Source organism: Podarcis filfolensis (assembly GCF_964270895.1).
Source record: "Podarcis filfolensis genome assembly, chromosome: 15".
Lineage (NCBI taxonomy): Eukaryota > Metazoa > Chordata > Lepidosauria > Squamata > Lacertidae > Podarcis > Podarcis filfolensis.
The window spans coordinates 1,937,952-1,956,274 of NC_139618.1; the positions used below are offsets into that span (position 1 = coordinate 1,937,952).

Here is an 18,323-nt window from a genome sequence, read left to right on the forward strand (position 1 = left end):
TAAACTGGGGCTTCATCCTCATAGTAAGTGTTGGAGATGTAGCAAGGGCATTGACATCTTAGAGTAGCTCCAGAGCATGTGGACTAAAAGTGTCCCATTTTGAAAAGAATTATATGACCATAGTCAGTTATATCATCCAAGCTGTATATTACTTTTTAATAACGTAATTTTATGACTTATACCAGCTTCCTTTAGCAGAAAGTAGACCAGACAGCAAGAGCTTTCTTAATAAGTTAAATAAAAATCAAAACTGGTAAGCTGCACTGATGCCTCAAAGAGGCCAGGAAATTTTGGAGTTATTAGATTTAACTGTCAAAGAAATGAAACTAGCGTACAACAGAACCAACTGTGAAGACATGTGGTACTCAAAATGACAACCAGTCTTAAAATGTTTGTGCAGAATATCAATTTAATGTTTGGGGATCCGCAACATGACACCCTCCCCAACCAAAGGAAATATTTTTTTCTTGCTGTGCACAAGGGGATCCAGTTCATTCAAGTCGTTTTTCATGGGATCCCTGAGTTCTCCTGCAATTTACTGCAAAAGCTTCATTGTTTAGCATTCTCCTGGTACACCCTATTAAAGGCAGTGGTGCCATGGGGAGGACAAGAAAGGTGATGGCCTTGCTAGGCCCAACTCTTAAGCAACCCTTCAGGAGTGGGCAGGGATATTTCTAACAGCAGCTAGAAAAAGAGCTTGCACATTAATCAAAAAACCATTGGTCATAAAATAACATAATGGCTAAAGCCACAGACTCATAACAGCTACTCCCTCTTTCTTTCTCATGCAAAGTTTAATATGGCTTTATTCTGTGAACCCACCCACTCACCTGCCCTCAAAAATATTTCTTGGTCCAATATGAAACAGGTGCTTGCTGTTTCATGGTAAATGGAGTGAAAGGTAATAATTAAATTACGAAGCATGAAGTACAGGGTTTTTAGTGGGTTGGGATTGGGGATATGATCCTTGACGCCCCTGGTTAAAGTCAGATCTGCTTCCACCTGGTTTCTGGGCAGCCGATGGCAGAGATTCAGATGAAGGTGTCTGGAATCACAGAAGAAAACCTTGTGGTGACCTTGACCCAAGATGAGCTAAAACATGGGTAGGCAAACTAAGGCTTGGGGGCTGGATCTGGCCCAGTCACCTTCTAAATCCGGCCTGCGGACGGTCCGGGAGTCAGCGTGTTTTTACATGAGTAGAATGTGTCCTTTTATTTAAAATGCATCTCTGGCTTATTTGTGGGACATCAGAATTCGTTCACCCCCCCCAATAGTCCGGTCCCCCACAAGGTCTGAGGGACAGCGGACCAGCCCCCTGCTGAGAAAATTTGCTGACCCCTGGCTAAAACTCACATTAGGCAGCCATGGCAACAAAGGAAACTGACTTCTCTGCCCCTGCTAGGGACATGATATGTCAAGGACCATGACTTCTGTTTGAAACTACCTGTCAATTTTGATAACCCGTTGAGGCCCTTTTGCACATTCTGCCAACTGCTGAGGCACCAATGGGCCGCAGTGGCTGGTATGGTTGGGCAGGGAGACCAATAGGAGATGTTGCCAAAGCCAATGACGAGCAGAGTCCTCTTCCACCCCTCCAGCTTTCTCTCTCTCCCCCCCCCCACTGAGATGCATAAGGGCAACATTGAGGCTGAGGAAGCAGCTGGTGGGGACCCTCTGGACCCTCTCAGAGAGAGGGCAGGTGGGGGGGGTCCTTTTCATCCCAATGGACCAGCCTCCACTGCCTTTAAGGGTGTGGCTGATGTTACTCAGGATGTGGAATTCCTTTTGCTGGAAAATTTATTGAGCTCCATTCAGTTCCAGGACCTTTTTTAAAAAAACAAACAAACAACTTTTTACCTGTTACTTAGCAAATACTTGTTGTTGTATTTGTCAGTTTAATTTGCTGCGTGTTTGCTTCCATTGTTTTGTTGTTTCCTTTCTGAACGTTCCCCCCTGTTTTTATTGTGAAATTGGCTTTGGTGATGTCAGCTGCCTGGAGAATTTCCCTTTGGAACTGGGAATTTCAAATGAGAGCTGGAGAGTTGATGGATCTGCTTTTAAGCTTTACACAAAGGCATTGGATCAGTCATAAACCGAGTGACCAGAATAGTAGGTTACCCTAAGTTTACCAGATTTTTTTTAAATGAATCCGGGGACACTTTTCAGCTTCATCAGATTTTGTATGGGGACTGATTTGTAAATCCGGGTACTGTCCCTGGGAAACGGAGACGTCTGGTAACCTTAGGTTACCCTCCTGCAGCTGAGTCAAACGTGCATACATTTTAGGGGACATTTTGTAAGGCCACAAAGTGCTTGTTTCCTCCGTAAGTGAATGGGCTGTGTCTTGGGAGGACTCTGCTTGAACAGTGTTGGCTAGCATTGGAAGCTTGTTGCTGCCCTGTCTCTTGGTGACTCAGAGCTCATCCACATCGCGGTGGTGGTTGTGGATGGGAGCAGGCCATGGATGCTACCTCTTGAACGTAGATCTGTTTACCCAGGGAGTACATAGCCTTGCCCAGAGGCAGGTGTGTGAAGCCCTCTTCTCTCTGGTTAACACAAACAGATACGAGCAGAGTGGGGGGCAGCAGAAGGGCATTTGTGGGATTGCAGCATTTGCATCCTGAACAATGTCTTTTTTGTAAGGACCCAGTGCTGCTTAAAGATGGAATATGACCTCATTACTTTTTGAGCCAGGAAGAATTTCTCCCAGTAATACGGAGTGTGCTGTCACTTATCAGCGCCTCACCCCACCCTTTCTTCTGCCTGATGCTTCTGTTTATTGTTTGTTTTAGAAATGGACTGTAAATGCAAAAAAGTGTTCTATAATCTTAAATTCCTTCTTCAGCGTGAGGATTAAGTTGTAGCATTGTTGGACTTTTCTCTCCTATGTGAGGAATGTGGCAGATAGCATGCTTTCCATGGGGCCTGGCTAGCTTGCACCTAATTCTTTTGGCTGTGTGCAGTGTGTTCCTTTCCACAATCAGCCTTGTTATTTGGCCACGGGTGGAAGGGGAGGCACAGTTCCAGTAGCCCTCACCCCACCTGCTCTGGGGACTTGATCCGGATCGTGTGCAAAACTGAGCTTGAAAGGGGAACATCAGAGGGGAGCTTGCACCCAGCTCAATCAGTCACTACCTTCCCTTAAAGGCCCTGTTCAGAGGTGGGGCCCCTTTTCAGTCTGAGGGCCGCAGTCCCTCCTGGGGAGCCTTCCCAGGACTGCATGCCAGTGGTGGGCTGGGCCAAAGGCAAGAGTGGGTGGAGCAACAGGTATAAATTTTCAGCCTTGAACAGCAGGCTAGTTTCTACACACACATTGCATGTCCATCTCTGTCCTACATCCAGGCAAGCAAGAGGGTGCTATCAGAGTTCAGTAACACTTCTCCAGCAAGAAACACTCAAGTAGGGTGTGAATCAGGGCCTGGGGAGAGTCCCGAGGGTGGGGGGAGATAGGTATGGAGGGCTGGATTTGGCCCTCAGGGACCTGAATTTCTCCACCCCGGCCCAATAACTTAAAAAGCCAGGGAGAAGGCTTTAGGTTGGGGTAGACTAAAAGTGTGGTGTGGTGGTTTCTAGACACTTACAATATTGGCTGGGTTTGGAAATTGCTGTAAAGTCAGTTCGGTTGCTGCCCTTGGAGAATTAGCAGTTGTTTTCTGTTTGAAATCTCACCTCCCAAATTTTATATGAAATCATGGGGTTAATTCCTCTTGAAATGGGTTCTGACATTATCTTTTTTATGTCTGGCTAGCAATAATGTGAATATGCATATGAAGGGGTGGGTAGAGACGAAGGTCTTAAAGATCTGTCAGATTTGACTGCACAGTTTCTACATTTCTGCCTCCATTGCTATAGAAACAGGGTTTGCTGATCTGATGTGGTACTGGGAATACAGTTACAGTGTTGAAGATCTGGTTGCGTATGAGTTTTAATTGTGTAATCCATCTAGGTAGATCTAGGCATGCCTGATTTATGCAAGTGCTGTTCTAATTTGGGAGAAGCAGCTTGCATTGAAAAGTGGATGCACACCACTTGGGCAGAGTCAGACCATTGATCCCTAGCCCAGGATTGTCTGCTTTGACTGACAACAATTCACCAATTCTCCCTCCGGCTTTCCAGCCCTGCTACTGCAGATCCTTCATAGAGATGCTAGCAAATGCACCTTGGACTTCCATGTGTGACCCTTAAAGAAGAAGACCCCAGTTTGTTTGCTGTGCATTGTGGGAGCTCTGAGCCCAGTCTCTGAATAGCCTACAGGACAATGATGCAGTGTTGCTGCCTGGAGGAAGGGTGGGATATAAATTTAGTAAATGAATAGGAGTGCCTGCTTTGGATTCCTGCATAGACACAATCTGGTGGCATTCAGGATCTCCTTCCCCTGAAAGCACCTTGCAACGTGGACTGTAGTGGACGCCTTGTGCAAAGAGAACCTTTGCAATGCTGCAGCGGTTGGCCGAGGATTTGGTGTTAACTGTATTTTGATTTCCCTTCCTGTAACATGCTGCCTTTTCTCTCCCCTGTATCCTTGCAGTGATCCATGCTGAAAAGGCTCCATTCATACAGATGAGCCCAGGGTCGAGGTGGCACTTTAAACCCAGATAGTCAGTTGGCTAACTGCCCAGCAGAATGCCATCCACCAGCCGAGCGGGCAGCCTGAAGGACCCCGAGATTGCAGAGCTCTTCTTCAAAGAAGATCCAGAGAAGCTCTTCACGGATCTCCGAGAGATCGGCCATGGAAGCTTTGGAGCTGTTTATTTTGTAAGAGGGCTGGGGTTGGGCATGGAGGTGCTGTGGGGCACATGGAAAAGAATAAACTCACAGCTAGCTATTGGCAATCGCAAGGTGTCACTTGCCTCACATGGCACCACTAATGAACATTCATGATGGTTGTGCTTTGCCTCTACAGTCAGAAGCAATAATCCTTCTGAATGCCTGTTGCTGGAAACTGCAGGAGCGGAGAGCACTCTCTCTTGTGTGCTCATGTCCCACAGGCATTTGATTGGCCAGTATGAGAACAGGATGCTGGACTAGATGGGCCACTGGCCTGATCCAGCAGGGCTCTCATTAAGTTTTTATGCACACTAAGGGCCCATTGAATTCTTACTCTGCTATTGGCTGTATCTTCATTAATGCTGAGTTACTCAGATGCTGAGTTATTCTGCTCCTGCGCCTGCTTCTTTTGCACAGATCTTGATTCATTTGCCCCCCTCTTTTTCTCTCCCACTTTAGTTGTTGAGTAGATCTCCCCTCAGAGGGTCTGCATTTTATTTAAGGGCTGGAATAGAAAAAAAAGGCCATGTAGACTGATCCCATGTTTACTAAGGTGCTCTGAGGGTGGGGGCACTGTAGCTTTGCCTGTCCGAAAGAGTGGGTGCACGCACACAGCTGGCTCAAGCCATGGAGGCCTTGACAAGTGCAATCGGGAGGTGTGTGTGTCTTCCTTGTGACCCATGTCACAGGAGCAGGGATAGTGAGGGCTTTGCTTTGTTTCCGGTTCGTCTTGAATTAGAGGTTTGTCATTGAGGCTATTAGTACTCAACTCCAGTGTCCTTGTCGGGGACGAGGAGGGCCTCCCTGGAACAATAGCGGACCTAACAAAAGTGTGTTGTGTGGAAGTGGAGATGCTTTGCAAGGCTGCGTACTGGCATCTATTGTCAGTGTGGCATTGTGGAACACAGCTGGGAATTGTCACCCCACCCCCCTGCAAGCTCCTTGCACTTGCTAGAGCACTGCAGCGTGTGGTCCTGAGGGAGGCCGGGCACGCTCTGAACCAAGCGACCTGGAATTTTAACTCTGGCTGTTCTTGAGGCCTTGCAGGTTGAGAATGCAAACATGCACACACAAAATGATGGACTTCTGAGTCCTTCTCCTCAATTCTTAGCCCCTTGTCCCTTTTGTCACCCAGCTTTTGGAATTTGAGAGAAGCCTCAGAATGGTCAGTTTCCTCCCAAGAAGGATTAAATCCCTAATAAAATTAGGGATACAGGCATAAAATATCAGGGATACAGGATCCATTCTGGCCTCGGACACCCTCAAGCTTTCTTCTTTTTTTGTGGCTTCTGTTAATCATATTTATTTTGAATAAGGAGCTAAGCAAATTAGACAAAAATGTTGAACAGTCTTTTCCAGCACCTTCCCTTGCTCCTTCTAACTGAGCCCTGTTCTCCCACCAAATCAAAAGTGGTTCCCCACCCCCGGCTCATAAACAGGGTATTGCCCAGCCTTTACGTCATGTTAGTACTCAGACTGCCAGTAATGCAGATTCTTGTGTCTACCCTGCAGTAAATGACATTTCGCATTTTGGTCCTTTCTGGTTACTTGCCAGGCCAAGCCCACTTCCTCACCTTGTTCAGGGGGTGTCATTGCCAGAGACGGTAGTTGTGTGCTTTGCCTATGGAGGCTTTAATTGTGTGACACATCTGCAGAGGTCCAGAGCCATGCTGGGGCTGCTTGATTGGCACCTCTGGTCAAGAGGGGGTTCCCAAATGGCCGGCTGTCAGAACTGGAACCTCGCAGAGGCAAAAGGAGTCTATCCCCAGCACTGGCAGCAGCAACAGCAAAGAGCTTGCTGCTTAGGCTGGGAAGTGAGTCTGACCCAGCAGACTCTGCAGGATTCAAGAGGTCTGGCTTGCCTTGCTTGCTCTAGTGCACAGCTCAGTGACTTTTTCACTGGGAAGCTCTCAGCAGCTCCCTTCCCCTGACCAGTGCTGGGTGCTGACTGCAGTCTATTCCCCAACATCCCCATGTTCCAGCTTCAAGACCTACTGTGGGTTTGAGTCCTGATATGTTGGATTTCAATTTGGTGGGATCTTCTGCTAGCAGAATAAACACTGTGACAGCATTGTGGTTATTGGTTTGTTTGTTTTGTACATTGCAGGCACATGATGTGCGCACCAATGAAGTGGTGGCCATCAAGAAAATGTCTTACAGTGGGAAGCAATCCAACGAGGTACGTGAGGTGTTTGTGAATGGTTGTGCTGCATCTGCTGACGTGAGTTCATTCAAGCCAGTCTCTGCCAACCTGGTGCCCTTCACAGGTTTTGGACTACAACTCCCATTAGCAACAGTAACATGGCTAATCGTCAGGGGTGAGGGGAGTTGTAGTCCAGCACCAAGATTTTGTGGGAGGGGAGGCTGATTTAAGCTCTGCAACCATTGGGGTTACAGGAACTCCTCAGGGTTCTTTCTCCAGAATGTTCCCTTCAACACTTCACTAGTTGAACTGCACGCAGAATGAATATACAAAACAAATATAAAGAGCTGTAGTAACCAGTATCTTTGAGTATTCAGTGTCTCTAGGGACTCTGTCATAATGGGAAAATTCAGTCTGTGCTAGAAGGGGAGGGGAATAGGGCTTCAGGGATCCAGGTAGGCAGCAGGTGAGGGGCCTGCGGTGTTTGGAATTCTGAGGAGGGAGCCAGAGAGAGGAAGTGTGGAAAAGATTGTTCTTTCCCTGAACACCAGAAACATTTTCCTGCCCTCCTCCCTGAGCCTTTAAGAGGTCCTTTCCCCCTGTCTTTAAACTTTATATCTGCAATCATGAAGAGTAGAAGTGTGCTTTCAAAAACCCAGGCAGGAGCTGGGATTCTTGGGGATCAGTTGAATGCCATTCAGGGAAGCTTTATTTGTAGGCAGGACCACATCCTTTCAGATTGCACCCTTAGCGATGAAGTTGGAAAGAAGTGCCACAAGAGATGCTCCAGGGATTTCTTGAGTCTTGTTGCTTCTCCGTGTTGAATTAGCCAGGGACTGATCAGCTGTCCTACAACCTAAAAAGGGCCTCTTTGTGCAAAATGCATGTTGTTATAACATCAATAGCAAAAGCTGAAACGAACCTAGTGCTGTGGTATTCTGACTTAAGCGCACGTTGGCTTTCCTCTTTGGCCTTCGACATTCCATTCTAAAATTCTGCTTAAAAACAAAACAAAACACCCAAAGCCCCATCGCCTGGCCAGCTAACTAAAGAAAACTTGCTAGGAATGGTAGACATGAATGCAGCAGAGGCACCAGCTCAGACAGCAGAGCTTGCTTGCCTGCAGAATTTAATCAAAGGCAGATCAAGCAGAAGCTCCTCTCTCCCTTCCTGGCTCTTTGCTTTGAACAAATCCGTCCCAAGGAACTTCAGAAAGATGCAGTGGGGAAACGGTGTGAGCGTGGGAAAATTGCAGGCCAGGCAGATTAAGGTCGGCTTTGAGCGCTACCAGCAAGAGCAAGCCTTGGAGGTTAGGAATGTCACCCACTCTCCTGGCAACCCTAGATCCGCTTGAGTTCTAGATCCTTGGCTGAAGACCCTTTAGTTTCATGTTTGAAAGGACGTGTGGAGATTTTAATGTTATGCTGTGTTTCAAGAACTGCAGCCCTGTCTGGATTTTGTATGAACTGAAGCTTCCCTTGCCTGCTTTTCAGCCTAAGGGCTGCTTGACCTTTATGGAAATCTTCGTGGGGGGGGCACATGGTGGTGGTGGGTGGAGCTGCAAATCTAAACTTCTACTTTTGAACCGTAGGCTGCTTTCTACACATACACACCCTCCGTCCTCTGTCCAGACAAGCAAGATGCATTATCAGTCTTTAAGGACACAGTCCACCCTGACAGCAACACTCAAGGAGGGTGCAAAACAGGGCTGGTGAGGTGCAGGGCCTGAGGTTTGCTACTTCTGCCTTAACAGAACAGAGCTATTTATTCAGGACTGCCAGTAGAATGGGGGCGCATCCTGTGCACCAAAGATCAGTTATTGTTAAAACATTTTATTTTCACTATGGAAAAACTGAACATGTTTTCAAAACGGCAGGTGAAGAGCCCAGGTGCCAGCAGGCTCTGAGGCTTGGTGAGGGCAGAAGGCCAGGGCAGAACAGCCTAGTTGCTGCTTCTTGCTGGCCTTGTGCCTGAAGCCTGGCACATTAAAAGCCCATTCGGCTGTTAAGTACAGCTTCTGAGGCTTAGTGATCACTGCAAGAGGGGAAAGGAGAAAAGCAGAGGTGTGTGACATGGAGTGTCAGCTACCAGCAGGGGTTCACACAACAGCACTCTATCTGGGCTGTGAGGACTTATATTTTTTACACAAAAACCAAAACAAAACAACCACATCCTGCTCTGAACTTGCCCTGGTGCTGAACGCTTCAGGGTGAATGTAGAGTAGGATGCCTGCCTGCCATGTAAAAATGCCTTTTAGTGGCCCTTCTCCTACCTGTGTCTTGAGGTACTGCAGAACTAGGAGTCCTTTCTCTGTTTTCCCCACACCAGCCTCCCGCATTCCATTTTTATTCTGTTCCCGAAGCCTTGTGCATCTTGTTTAACCATGCAATGGTGAAAGTCTAATTTATACCTGTTTCTCATCCTGCTGATTTAATTACTATTGGGCTATAAATACTCTGTTCACATGAATGAAGCACATGGCGCCCGCTTCAGAAATAAGGCTGGATTGTCTCCAGTGGGCGGGTGTGTGTGTCTGTTTTGAAAAACACAGTTTAAGAACTCTTTCTAGATTGCTCCTCTCTTGCCGAAAGAGAAGGCAGCTTAAGTTGCAGTTACATTTAATCATCATGCCAGCAACACTGAAGGGTGAAATGCAGCTACCTTCTCCTCCGTTCTTGCAGTCATAAGAGTTGTAGGTCATCTATTACACACACACACCAGCTCAGTTCAGGATCAGCTAAAGCAGTGGTTCCTAAACTTTTTTTTGGGCCACCACCCCCTTGGCTCCATAAACTCATCCCCAGTGCCCCCTACCCTGTAAAAGGAATTATTCAGAATAGCGGGTTGCACAACCCTTTAAGGAAGATAATAACACTGTAAAATTCAAAAGAGAAGCAATTGATTGCATATTTAGTCAAAATCTACTTAAAACAATTTAGTTTAATTAATTCAACAAAATCGATGCACTTGGTTTAGTAGCTCCCTCTGTGTCAATTTTCCCCCGTGGGCCAACGTGGCTGATGAGAGGACTGAATTCCTCTGAATTCCCCCTGTGCCACAACACTCCTGCTTAGGCAAGAGCTCTTGGTGCAGCAGAGTAACGCTTATGGCAAATCATTGTTTCTGTCCTCCGTCAGCAGCTGCATTAGGGGCTGCTTGTGCAAAGAAAGATGGAACACAGTGGTTGGGGGCCTCAGGCCTGGGGGAGGGGTGGGTGGCAAATGCCAGGCCTCTCTATTGGGAGTCTCCCTAGGATACACCCCTCACTGGCATTGCTCTGCGCCCTCAGCGGCGTTCGCCCGGTTGGGGCGAGTCTTTGAATTGTGCTGATGCCTCTTGCATGCCTGGATGGAGGATAGAAAGACGTGTGGGCGAAGCGACCTCTGACATTTGCCCAACTGAATTGTGGGCTGCTCTACAAAGGAAAGGGTTGCATCCGTTGCTCCGTCCTGGTTTGCCTCTGGCCCTGCCCACCACTGGCAAACGGTCGGTCCCCCCCCCCATAAAGTTACCCATAAGGGAATGCAGCCCTTGGGCTAAAAAAAAGAAGTTCCTACCCTGTGGTTCAGTAGTGGGGGTCAGTAGGAAAGGCAGGTTGAAATATGGGTTGAAATATGGATAAATAAGTTTTAACTTAAGTTTATAAAGGTCAGCTGAAAGGGGGAACATAAAGCCTTAAGTGAATCTTGTTTTTGAATGGAGAAGGGCAGCTGGTGGCTGAAGAGGAATGTGGCCATTCCTCTGCCTTGTTGCTTCTGATCTTCTTAGTCCTCTGCTTATGTATTTGTCCTGGTCAGATCATACCTGCCCTCTGTCTCCGATTCCCAAAGAACATTTTCTCTCATCTGTAAAGCTTGACCTTCTCCTTCTTTTCTCCCTTTTGTAGAAATGGCAGGATATCATTAAAGAAGTCAAGTTCCTACAAAGAATTAAACATCCAAACAGTATAGAATACAAAGGCTGCTATTTGCGGGAGCATACAGCATGGGTAAGCGCATCTTTCCTTTCCCTTTGTGGAGCTGTGTGTGTGTGTGTGTGTGTGTGTGTGTGTGTGTTGAGCAGTGTAAAAAGGAAATGTGTGTCTGCTGGCTGAAGGTATTGAATCAACACACTTCGCCAGCACTTGCCTTTTCCCAGTTGCCTTTTCCCAGTTGTTACCTCCTGAAAGTTTTTTACAATTCTATTGAATGAATGTATGAATTGCCATTTACATTTATCTGAAGGTGTTTTACAGACACACCATAAAAACAGCTGTGAGTCTTAAAAACAGTACAAAAAGACAACCACAGGTACATTTTAAAAACAATACAAAATGAGCATCCAAGAAAGGGACTGACTTATTCAGCTGGGACAGCTCGTTTAAACAAAAACATCTTCAATTGTTCAGAAAGTGGATGCTAGTCATTTCTCTACAGGCATGCCATTCTACAGAACTTGGGGCTGCCACACTAAAAGCCCTTCTCTGAGTTACTGTAGAGCCAACTTCTGATATTTTGGGGACTTAAGGCGGAACTCTCCTGCAGAACGAAGTGACCTGCTGGGTATATATGGCATTAAGGCCATATATATATGATCTTTTGCGCTTCTGTAAACTTCTTTGTCCAGCAGGCATTGACTGGATTATTGAGGCAATACTCTTGTCATCCGTGCCCTTGGCTTGTGAAAATTTTGACCCTGTATGTTAGAGATAGCTGTTTACCTTTTATTTTACCCCCTTGCATGGTTTTATCATCAGACTCATTCCCTGCTTCTACTCTTGCTTGAGACTCAAAGCTCCAGCAAGATTCCTATCATACCAGGCATCTCTCTTGAAAACAAAATGCAGCATCAAAGCTTTGATGAGATTTATGGTATTCATGAGAAGAGTTTGCTCTAACTGAAGCGGCGTAAGACATTTGCTCTATTGTATAGATCGCTCATGAAATATTTCATTAGCTTTCAGCCAGTTCTTGGCCACTCTTTATTGAGAATTGAAATATGGAAGGCCTTTGTGGTCTTTTTATCGGCTTCCCAAAGCTTGTGGCCCTTCAGATGTCTCGGGACTCCCAACTCCCAGAAGCCAGAATGGACAGTGGTCAGGGCTGATGGGATTCCAGCAGTCTCTGGGAGGCTGTATATATTTCCCCACCCGTGCTCTACACAGTGCCCCATAAAACCATCATCTAGCTTCACTTTAAGGCTCTGGGGTCCTAACATACCAGGGTGGGTGTGCCTAGAAACCTCCAGTCCAAAGTGCCCCTTTAGCCCTTGTTCAAATTTAAGCAAATGTGGAAGCAGCTTTTCAGTCTTCCTCCAACAAGGCTCTCACAAAGTTGCAGTCCAGTTGCTTACTTATTTGGAAGTAACCCCCCCACCAAAAAATCAGTGGGTCTTGATTCTACATAAACATCTGCTGGAGCTGGCTGCCGGTGAGTGAGCCTTCTGGATGATTGGCTGAATCCCATGTGACACAAGTAAGAGACCAAACTTTCAGCTGGTTTCTTGCCCTCTTAAGCCAAAAGCCTTTGAAGTTTTCTCTCTCCCATTTGGCCTGAATTTCTAGTTATAATGCCCTGCCTGCGTGATAGGAGATTTATTGATTCCTCTGGAATTTTAAATCCTAAAAGAAATACAGAAATGTGTTCTCTCAGCTTTGACGGAAAGGGGGCAACTTGCGCAAAACCCAAATTATAAGCCTCTTCTTTTGAGAACAAAAGTCAGTTGCTGGCACCCCTGTGTCTGTAATGTCCCTAGGAGAGGAAGTCCCACTATAGAACACTTGGATAAGGGAGGGCAGGCACAGCTCAGACAGCAGAGCAGAAGCTTTGCATGTTGAAAACCCCAGTTTCAGTCCGCTGAATATCCACTGACAAAGGCACTGTCCAGAAGGCTGGGAAGGACCTTTGGTGTGGCATAAGCCTGATTCCTAGGGTTAGTGGAGCCCTGGGCTCCTTTGGCACAAAAGGTAAGACCCGAAGAAGAGCCTGGCTGGAACAGGCCAATGGCCCATCAGATCCAGCATCCTTCTCACAGGGGCCAACCAGATGCAAGCAGGACCCCAAGCATAAGAGCACTATCCTCCTCCTGTAGTTTCCTCCTGTGAGTGAAATATAAATTTAATAAATAAAAATATCAGCTTGGGGCCAGGATACCTCCCTTACACACCCAACAGTTCACTGCACTCGGCAGGAGTGGGCATCCCGCAGGTCTCATCCTATCAGGAGCTCCATTCTGCGCAGTCTTGAAACGGGGCCTTCATTGTGGTGGCACCTGCCCTTTCGAACCCTCTTCTGATGCGGATCCCACAGGCACCTTCTCTGCAAAAGACACCTCCCCTTTTGACAAGCTTCTGAAATATTTATCCCATTGGTGTCTGTCTTGGGGATGGAGTGGATTTTATCTATGTGCTGTTGTTCTTTTAAATTGTTCATATGTTTAAATCTGGATGTTTTGGTTTTTTTTTAAATCATATATGCAGTTGGTTTTCTATGCATGTAACTGTCCATATAAATCCTGGAAATGAGTTCAGGGTGCCTCATAGGAGCCAATTGTGAAGCACAAAATAAATAGCAATCAACATGAGGAGAGAGAGGGGTCATGTTCCTGAAGATCAGGATAAACGTGCCTTTTGTGAGACACTTTAAAACTTTGGCAATGTTGTTCCTCAGTCAAATGGACAGGTGGGCAAGGGCTCCTCCCAGTCATTGGAGGTCGACAGTCAGGGCCCTGCTGACACATTTCTTTGGGACACCTTGAGGGAAACTTGCTGGCAGAGACAGGCTACCTCTGTATGGCTACCCAGTACAGAAGAAGCCGTGGGGAAAGACTGGAGAGGGTTGGTCCAAATAAAGCTTATGGACTGCCTGCTGAGGAATGTGGGGGTGGTGGGGTTCTGTCTGAGGAGCAGGTTGTCATGAGACCCTGTTTTAGGGTGTTGGGGGTGCCACCCTTGCCATCTGAAGCGCTTGCTAACACTTCCCCCCCCCCTTCTGCCCTATACAGCTTGTTATGGAATACTGTTTAGGATCAGCATCAGATTTATTAGAAGGTATGTTCCTCTCAGTCCCTTTGATTGCCAGGTGATCCCATGCTGTGTGAAAGGGAGGGAAAGGGAGGAAATGCCCCATAGGTATATTTTGTGGAGCCAATTTTTCAAAACTTGATGGTCTTTTTCTGCTGTTTCCCTTTCACCAGTCCCTTCCCCAATCAGGCAACTTCCCCCTATTTGATAATGTAGAGTCTTTGGCCCTGATTGGCTGGCCCCTGCCTGGTGCTGCTCAGCAAAGGGATGTAAACCCACAAAACAATTTTGTAAGGGGGCAAGGCCCACCACACTAACCTAATTGTCTACCTTCTTAAAATGCTGGATGCTTCCTTGTAGTAGCCTGATGAAGCAAGGTGAGCTTTCATTGTGCTGCTATGTGAGAACCCCTGATAGTGGCTGGGGAGAGGTTAACCTTTTACAACCTTTTTGCTCATTTGTTCGTTTGTGGAGGCTTGTGATGTGTTTGACAGATTGGATGCTGATTGTCAAACTGATATTTGGGGAAACGCAGGCAGTAAAGTAACTTGTGCCGGCTCTTGAGTTCATCTCAGGGCACACTGCAGACTGTCTGGTTCCCAAATCCACCTGGCCCTCTCTGTGTTGTCACCTACCTTACGGGCCTGGTCAAGTCAACAGCATGCATATTCAGCCTGTCCCTTCCTGTTTTGCTAACTGAGTTTCTCTTTCCTCAAGTCCATAAAAAGCCATTGCAAGAGCTGGAAATTGCTGCAATTACCCACGGTGCTCTCCAAGGTTTAGCATACTTGCATTCTCACAACATGATCCATAGGTAAGTCCTTCCTCACGACATCGCCAGTGGTGTCCGCTTGAATTTAACCTGCGTTTATGGTTTCTCTGGGCAAAAAGCTCGTGGTTTTCTAAATGGGGTGGCTTTCCCTCTTTTTTTGTCAAGTGTACAGAGAACCTGCAGTGATAACTTGACTTAATAGGACAGACACATACATGGGATAGGGGTGCGTTTGTGTACAGGTCACTGTGTGTTATGCGTTAAAATTCCCCGGTGCAGATCTAGAGTCTTTAGAGACCCCAACTACCGCTGCCTTTTAATTAAGCAAATAAGGTGATAAAAACCCAACTCAACTTTCTTCAGTACATCAGGCAAATATGAGGAACTGCAGTTTTGCTGCTGCTGCTGCTGCTGCTGCTAATAATAATAATAATAATAATAATAATAATAATAATAATAATAATAATTTCTTTATTTATTTGTACCCCACCCATCTGACTGGGTTACCCCAGCCCCAGTGTGGCTTCCAGCATATATAAAAACATAGTAAAACCTTAAACCTTTAACAGCTTCCCTATTCAGGGCTGCCTTCAGATGTTTCCTAAATGTTATATAATTACTCATCTCCTTGACACCTGATGGGAGGGCATTCCACAGGGTGGGTGCCACTACCAAGAAGGCCCTCTGCCTGGTTCCCTGTAGCTTCACTTCTTGCAGTGTGGGAACTGCCAGAAGGCTCTTGGAGCTGGATCTGTGTCTGGGCTGATCAATGTAAACAAGGGGTTGATTTATCAGAAAATAAACACAACACACACTAAGTTGTATCCAGTGTTAGAATGGACCATTGAAATGAATAGGTGTGACTCGCCCAGGGCTTGTAATTTCAGGTTGGTCTGCTTGAGTATAATTTACTTAGGTATGACCCTCTAAGCTTTACTGGCAGCCTGAACTTGCAGTGACTTTGAAGGACATGAGAAGAGCCCGTGTCCTGGGCCAGGCGATTGGCAACCTGTCTAGTTCAACACCCTCACAGTGGCCAACCAGATGCTCCAACAGGAAGCCTGCCACCCCATGGTTTTCTTTGAGGCTCCACAGCAGGGTGGACACAGGATGGATTCATTGGTCCTGTTATTGGGGGCAGGATTGCAGTTAAGGCACTCACGCCCCCCTGCCACTGTGTTGGTTCATCTTCCCTAGATGTTTTGGGGTGATGCTAGTGCTTCCTTCCTTCCTTTGCTACAGCTGTGTTTGTATGTAATCTCTTCATGGCAGGGGTGGCCAACATGGTGCCCTCCAAATGCTTTGCACTATAACTCAGGAGTCCCAGCAGGTGTGGGATGTTGGGCGTTGTAGTCCTACAAGATCCGTGAAGGGTGGTGGGGCAACAGCTTGGCTGTTCCTGTGTTGGGGCCAGTAAACAAGTGTGCCATATTGACTTCTATTTGTTCCCCAGAGATATCAAGGCAGGAAACATCCTACTGACGGAACCAGGCCAGGTGAAACTCGCTGACTTCGGATCTGCTTCCATAGCATCTCCTGCCAATTCGTTTGTGGGGACACCATATTGGTAAGGGAGGCTTCAGCACTGGTATTGCTGTGGGAGTTAACGTTTTGCAGTTAATGGTCTTACATGCACGGCTGGCAGATTTCTGGATGACCCTTAAAGTGGGCTGGAAAAGAGATCACTTTGGTGCCAGGTCTGTCATTCCAGGGTGTAAATATTGGGGTCTGGCAATGAGTTGTTTCCCACTTGCCAGCACATCGTCCCCCTTTAGTACTTCCTGAAATAGCTTATGAAGACTGGATAGGAACATAGAAAGTAGCCTTATACTGAGTAAGACCTAATATATTCTTAAGGTAAAGGTAAAGGGACCCCTGACCATTAGGTCCAGTTGTGGCCGACTCTGGGGTTGCGGCGCTCATCTCGCTTTAGTGGCCAAGGGAGGCGGCATACAGCTTCCGGGTCATATGGCCAGCATGACTAAGCCACTTCTGGTGAACCAGAGCAGCACACAGAAACACCATTTACCTTCCCGCTGGAGCGGTACCTATTTATCTACTTGCACTTTGACGTGCTTTTGAACTGCTAGGTTGGCAGGAGCAGGGACCGAGCAACAGGAGCTCACCCCGTTGCGGGGATTCGAACTGCCGACCTTCTGATCAGCAAGTCCTAGGCTCTGTGGTTTAACCCACAGCGCCACCCGCGTCCCTTATATATACTTAATATATACTTAGTGAGACCTAACTCAGCATTGTCCCCCACTGATTGGCAGCAGCTCTCCAGAGTTTCAGGCAAGGCATCTCCCTCTTACCTGGAGATGCTGGGAATTGAACTTGGGACTTTCTGCATGCAGTGCAGATGCTTTTCCACTGAGCTACAGCCCTTTCCCTTAAGGTAGAGGTAGGTGTGAGCACATGGGAAGAGGGCCTCTGCCCCACCTGTCTGCCTTCTTACAGCCAGTCAGCTCCACCTGCCATTGGCTCTGGTTCCACCTGCTATCAGTCATCCTGCCTTCCACCCTACCAGTCCCAAGGGACACCCAGTTGCCATTGCATCTTTCTCTGGCCCCTCCTGATTTCTCCTTTCCCTTCTCCTGGTGAAGATTAAGTGACTCAAGAAAATGATGTGGAGGGAGAGGACAATAAGAGAACGTCAACATGCAAGGCATATATTCTCTCTCTCCCTGCTCTGCCATTTCAGGAGCCCTCAGCCCTGCTGGTGTTTCCTCAAGCAACTACGTAGCATCCTTGGGACCCCAGGCCTTCAGATATACTCATATCCCATATTGTTTTCTCTACACCTCTGGCTAGTTAGTGTTGGTTAGTAGTCAGTGTTAGTCTTCATCCTAAAGGGCAAGACAGAAATGGTCAAGGATTTTGGTGAGTGGATCTGCTAAGCACCTTAATTTTTCTCTCTTCAGGATGGCCCCGGAAGTGATTTTAGCCATGGATGAAGGGCAATATGATGGTAAAGTCGACGTGTGGTCACTTGGGATAACGTGTATTGAATTAGGTAGGCCGTGTCCGCCTGTTCGAGCTCTGACTTCTCCCAGTCAAAAGCTGTACATTTCTTGTTGCTGCTGCTGCTGCTACTACTACTACTACTACTAATAATAATAATATACTGCTCGCTTGCCAAAATGGCTTCTAAGTGGTTTTACAAGTGTAAAACCGTTTACAAAAATATATCCCCACAAAAATGAAATACACAACAAAACAATTTCATCAAAACATTAAAAAGCACCCATAATTAAACTGTCCAATAAAACAAACCCACTAAAGCAGCATACTAATTAAAGCAGTTTAAAACAGCAGTTAAAATGATTAGATGAGGAGGTTCAGGTCAGGAAATCAAGAGGATTGCAGTCTAAACAGGTATGTCTTCAAGAGCTGGCAGAACGCCAGTAGTGATGAGGCCTCTTGTATTTCAGCAGCACTGATGCTAAATTATGTGTTGCCCTATCTAAAAAGATTATTTTGGAACTCAGAAAGATAGAAGAAGAAGCAACCAAAGTTGATCAAGGGCCGGAGCATTTTCCCCCTTTGGAGAAAAATAATAGAACACTTGGGTCTTTTAAAAAGAAAAGATAATTTGGATCCAGGGGAGAGGTTCATGAATTGTGATGGTGGAGGAGAACAGA

General features: G+C 46.7%; 1 protein-coding gene across 1 annotated transcript in view; it reads left to right on the forward strand.

Annotated features, from left to right (window-relative positions):
- Positions 1 to 18,323, forward strand: part of TAOK1 (TAO kinase 1) — a 65,108-nt gene that overhangs the window by 21,435 nt on the left and 25,350 nt on the right. Inside the window, exons 2-8 of the mRNA XM_083587557.1 lie at positions 4,529 to 4,755; positions 6,875 to 6,946; positions 10,797 to 10,898; positions 13,892 to 13,937; positions 14,628 to 14,724; positions 16,136 to 16,249; positions 17,604 to 17,695. Of these exons, the coding sequence (XP_083443683.1) occupies positions 4,624 to 4,755; positions 6,875 to 6,946; positions 10,797 to 10,898; positions 13,892 to 13,937; positions 14,628 to 14,724; positions 16,136 to 16,249; positions 17,604 to 17,695 (655 nt within the window). The 5' untranslated portion in view covers positions 4,529 to 4,623. The remainder of the gene's footprint in view (positions 1 to 4,528; positions 4,756 to 6,874; positions 6,947 to 10,796; positions 10,899 to 13,891; positions 13,938 to 14,627; positions 14,725 to 16,135; positions 16,250 to 17,603; positions 17,696 to 18,323) is intronic.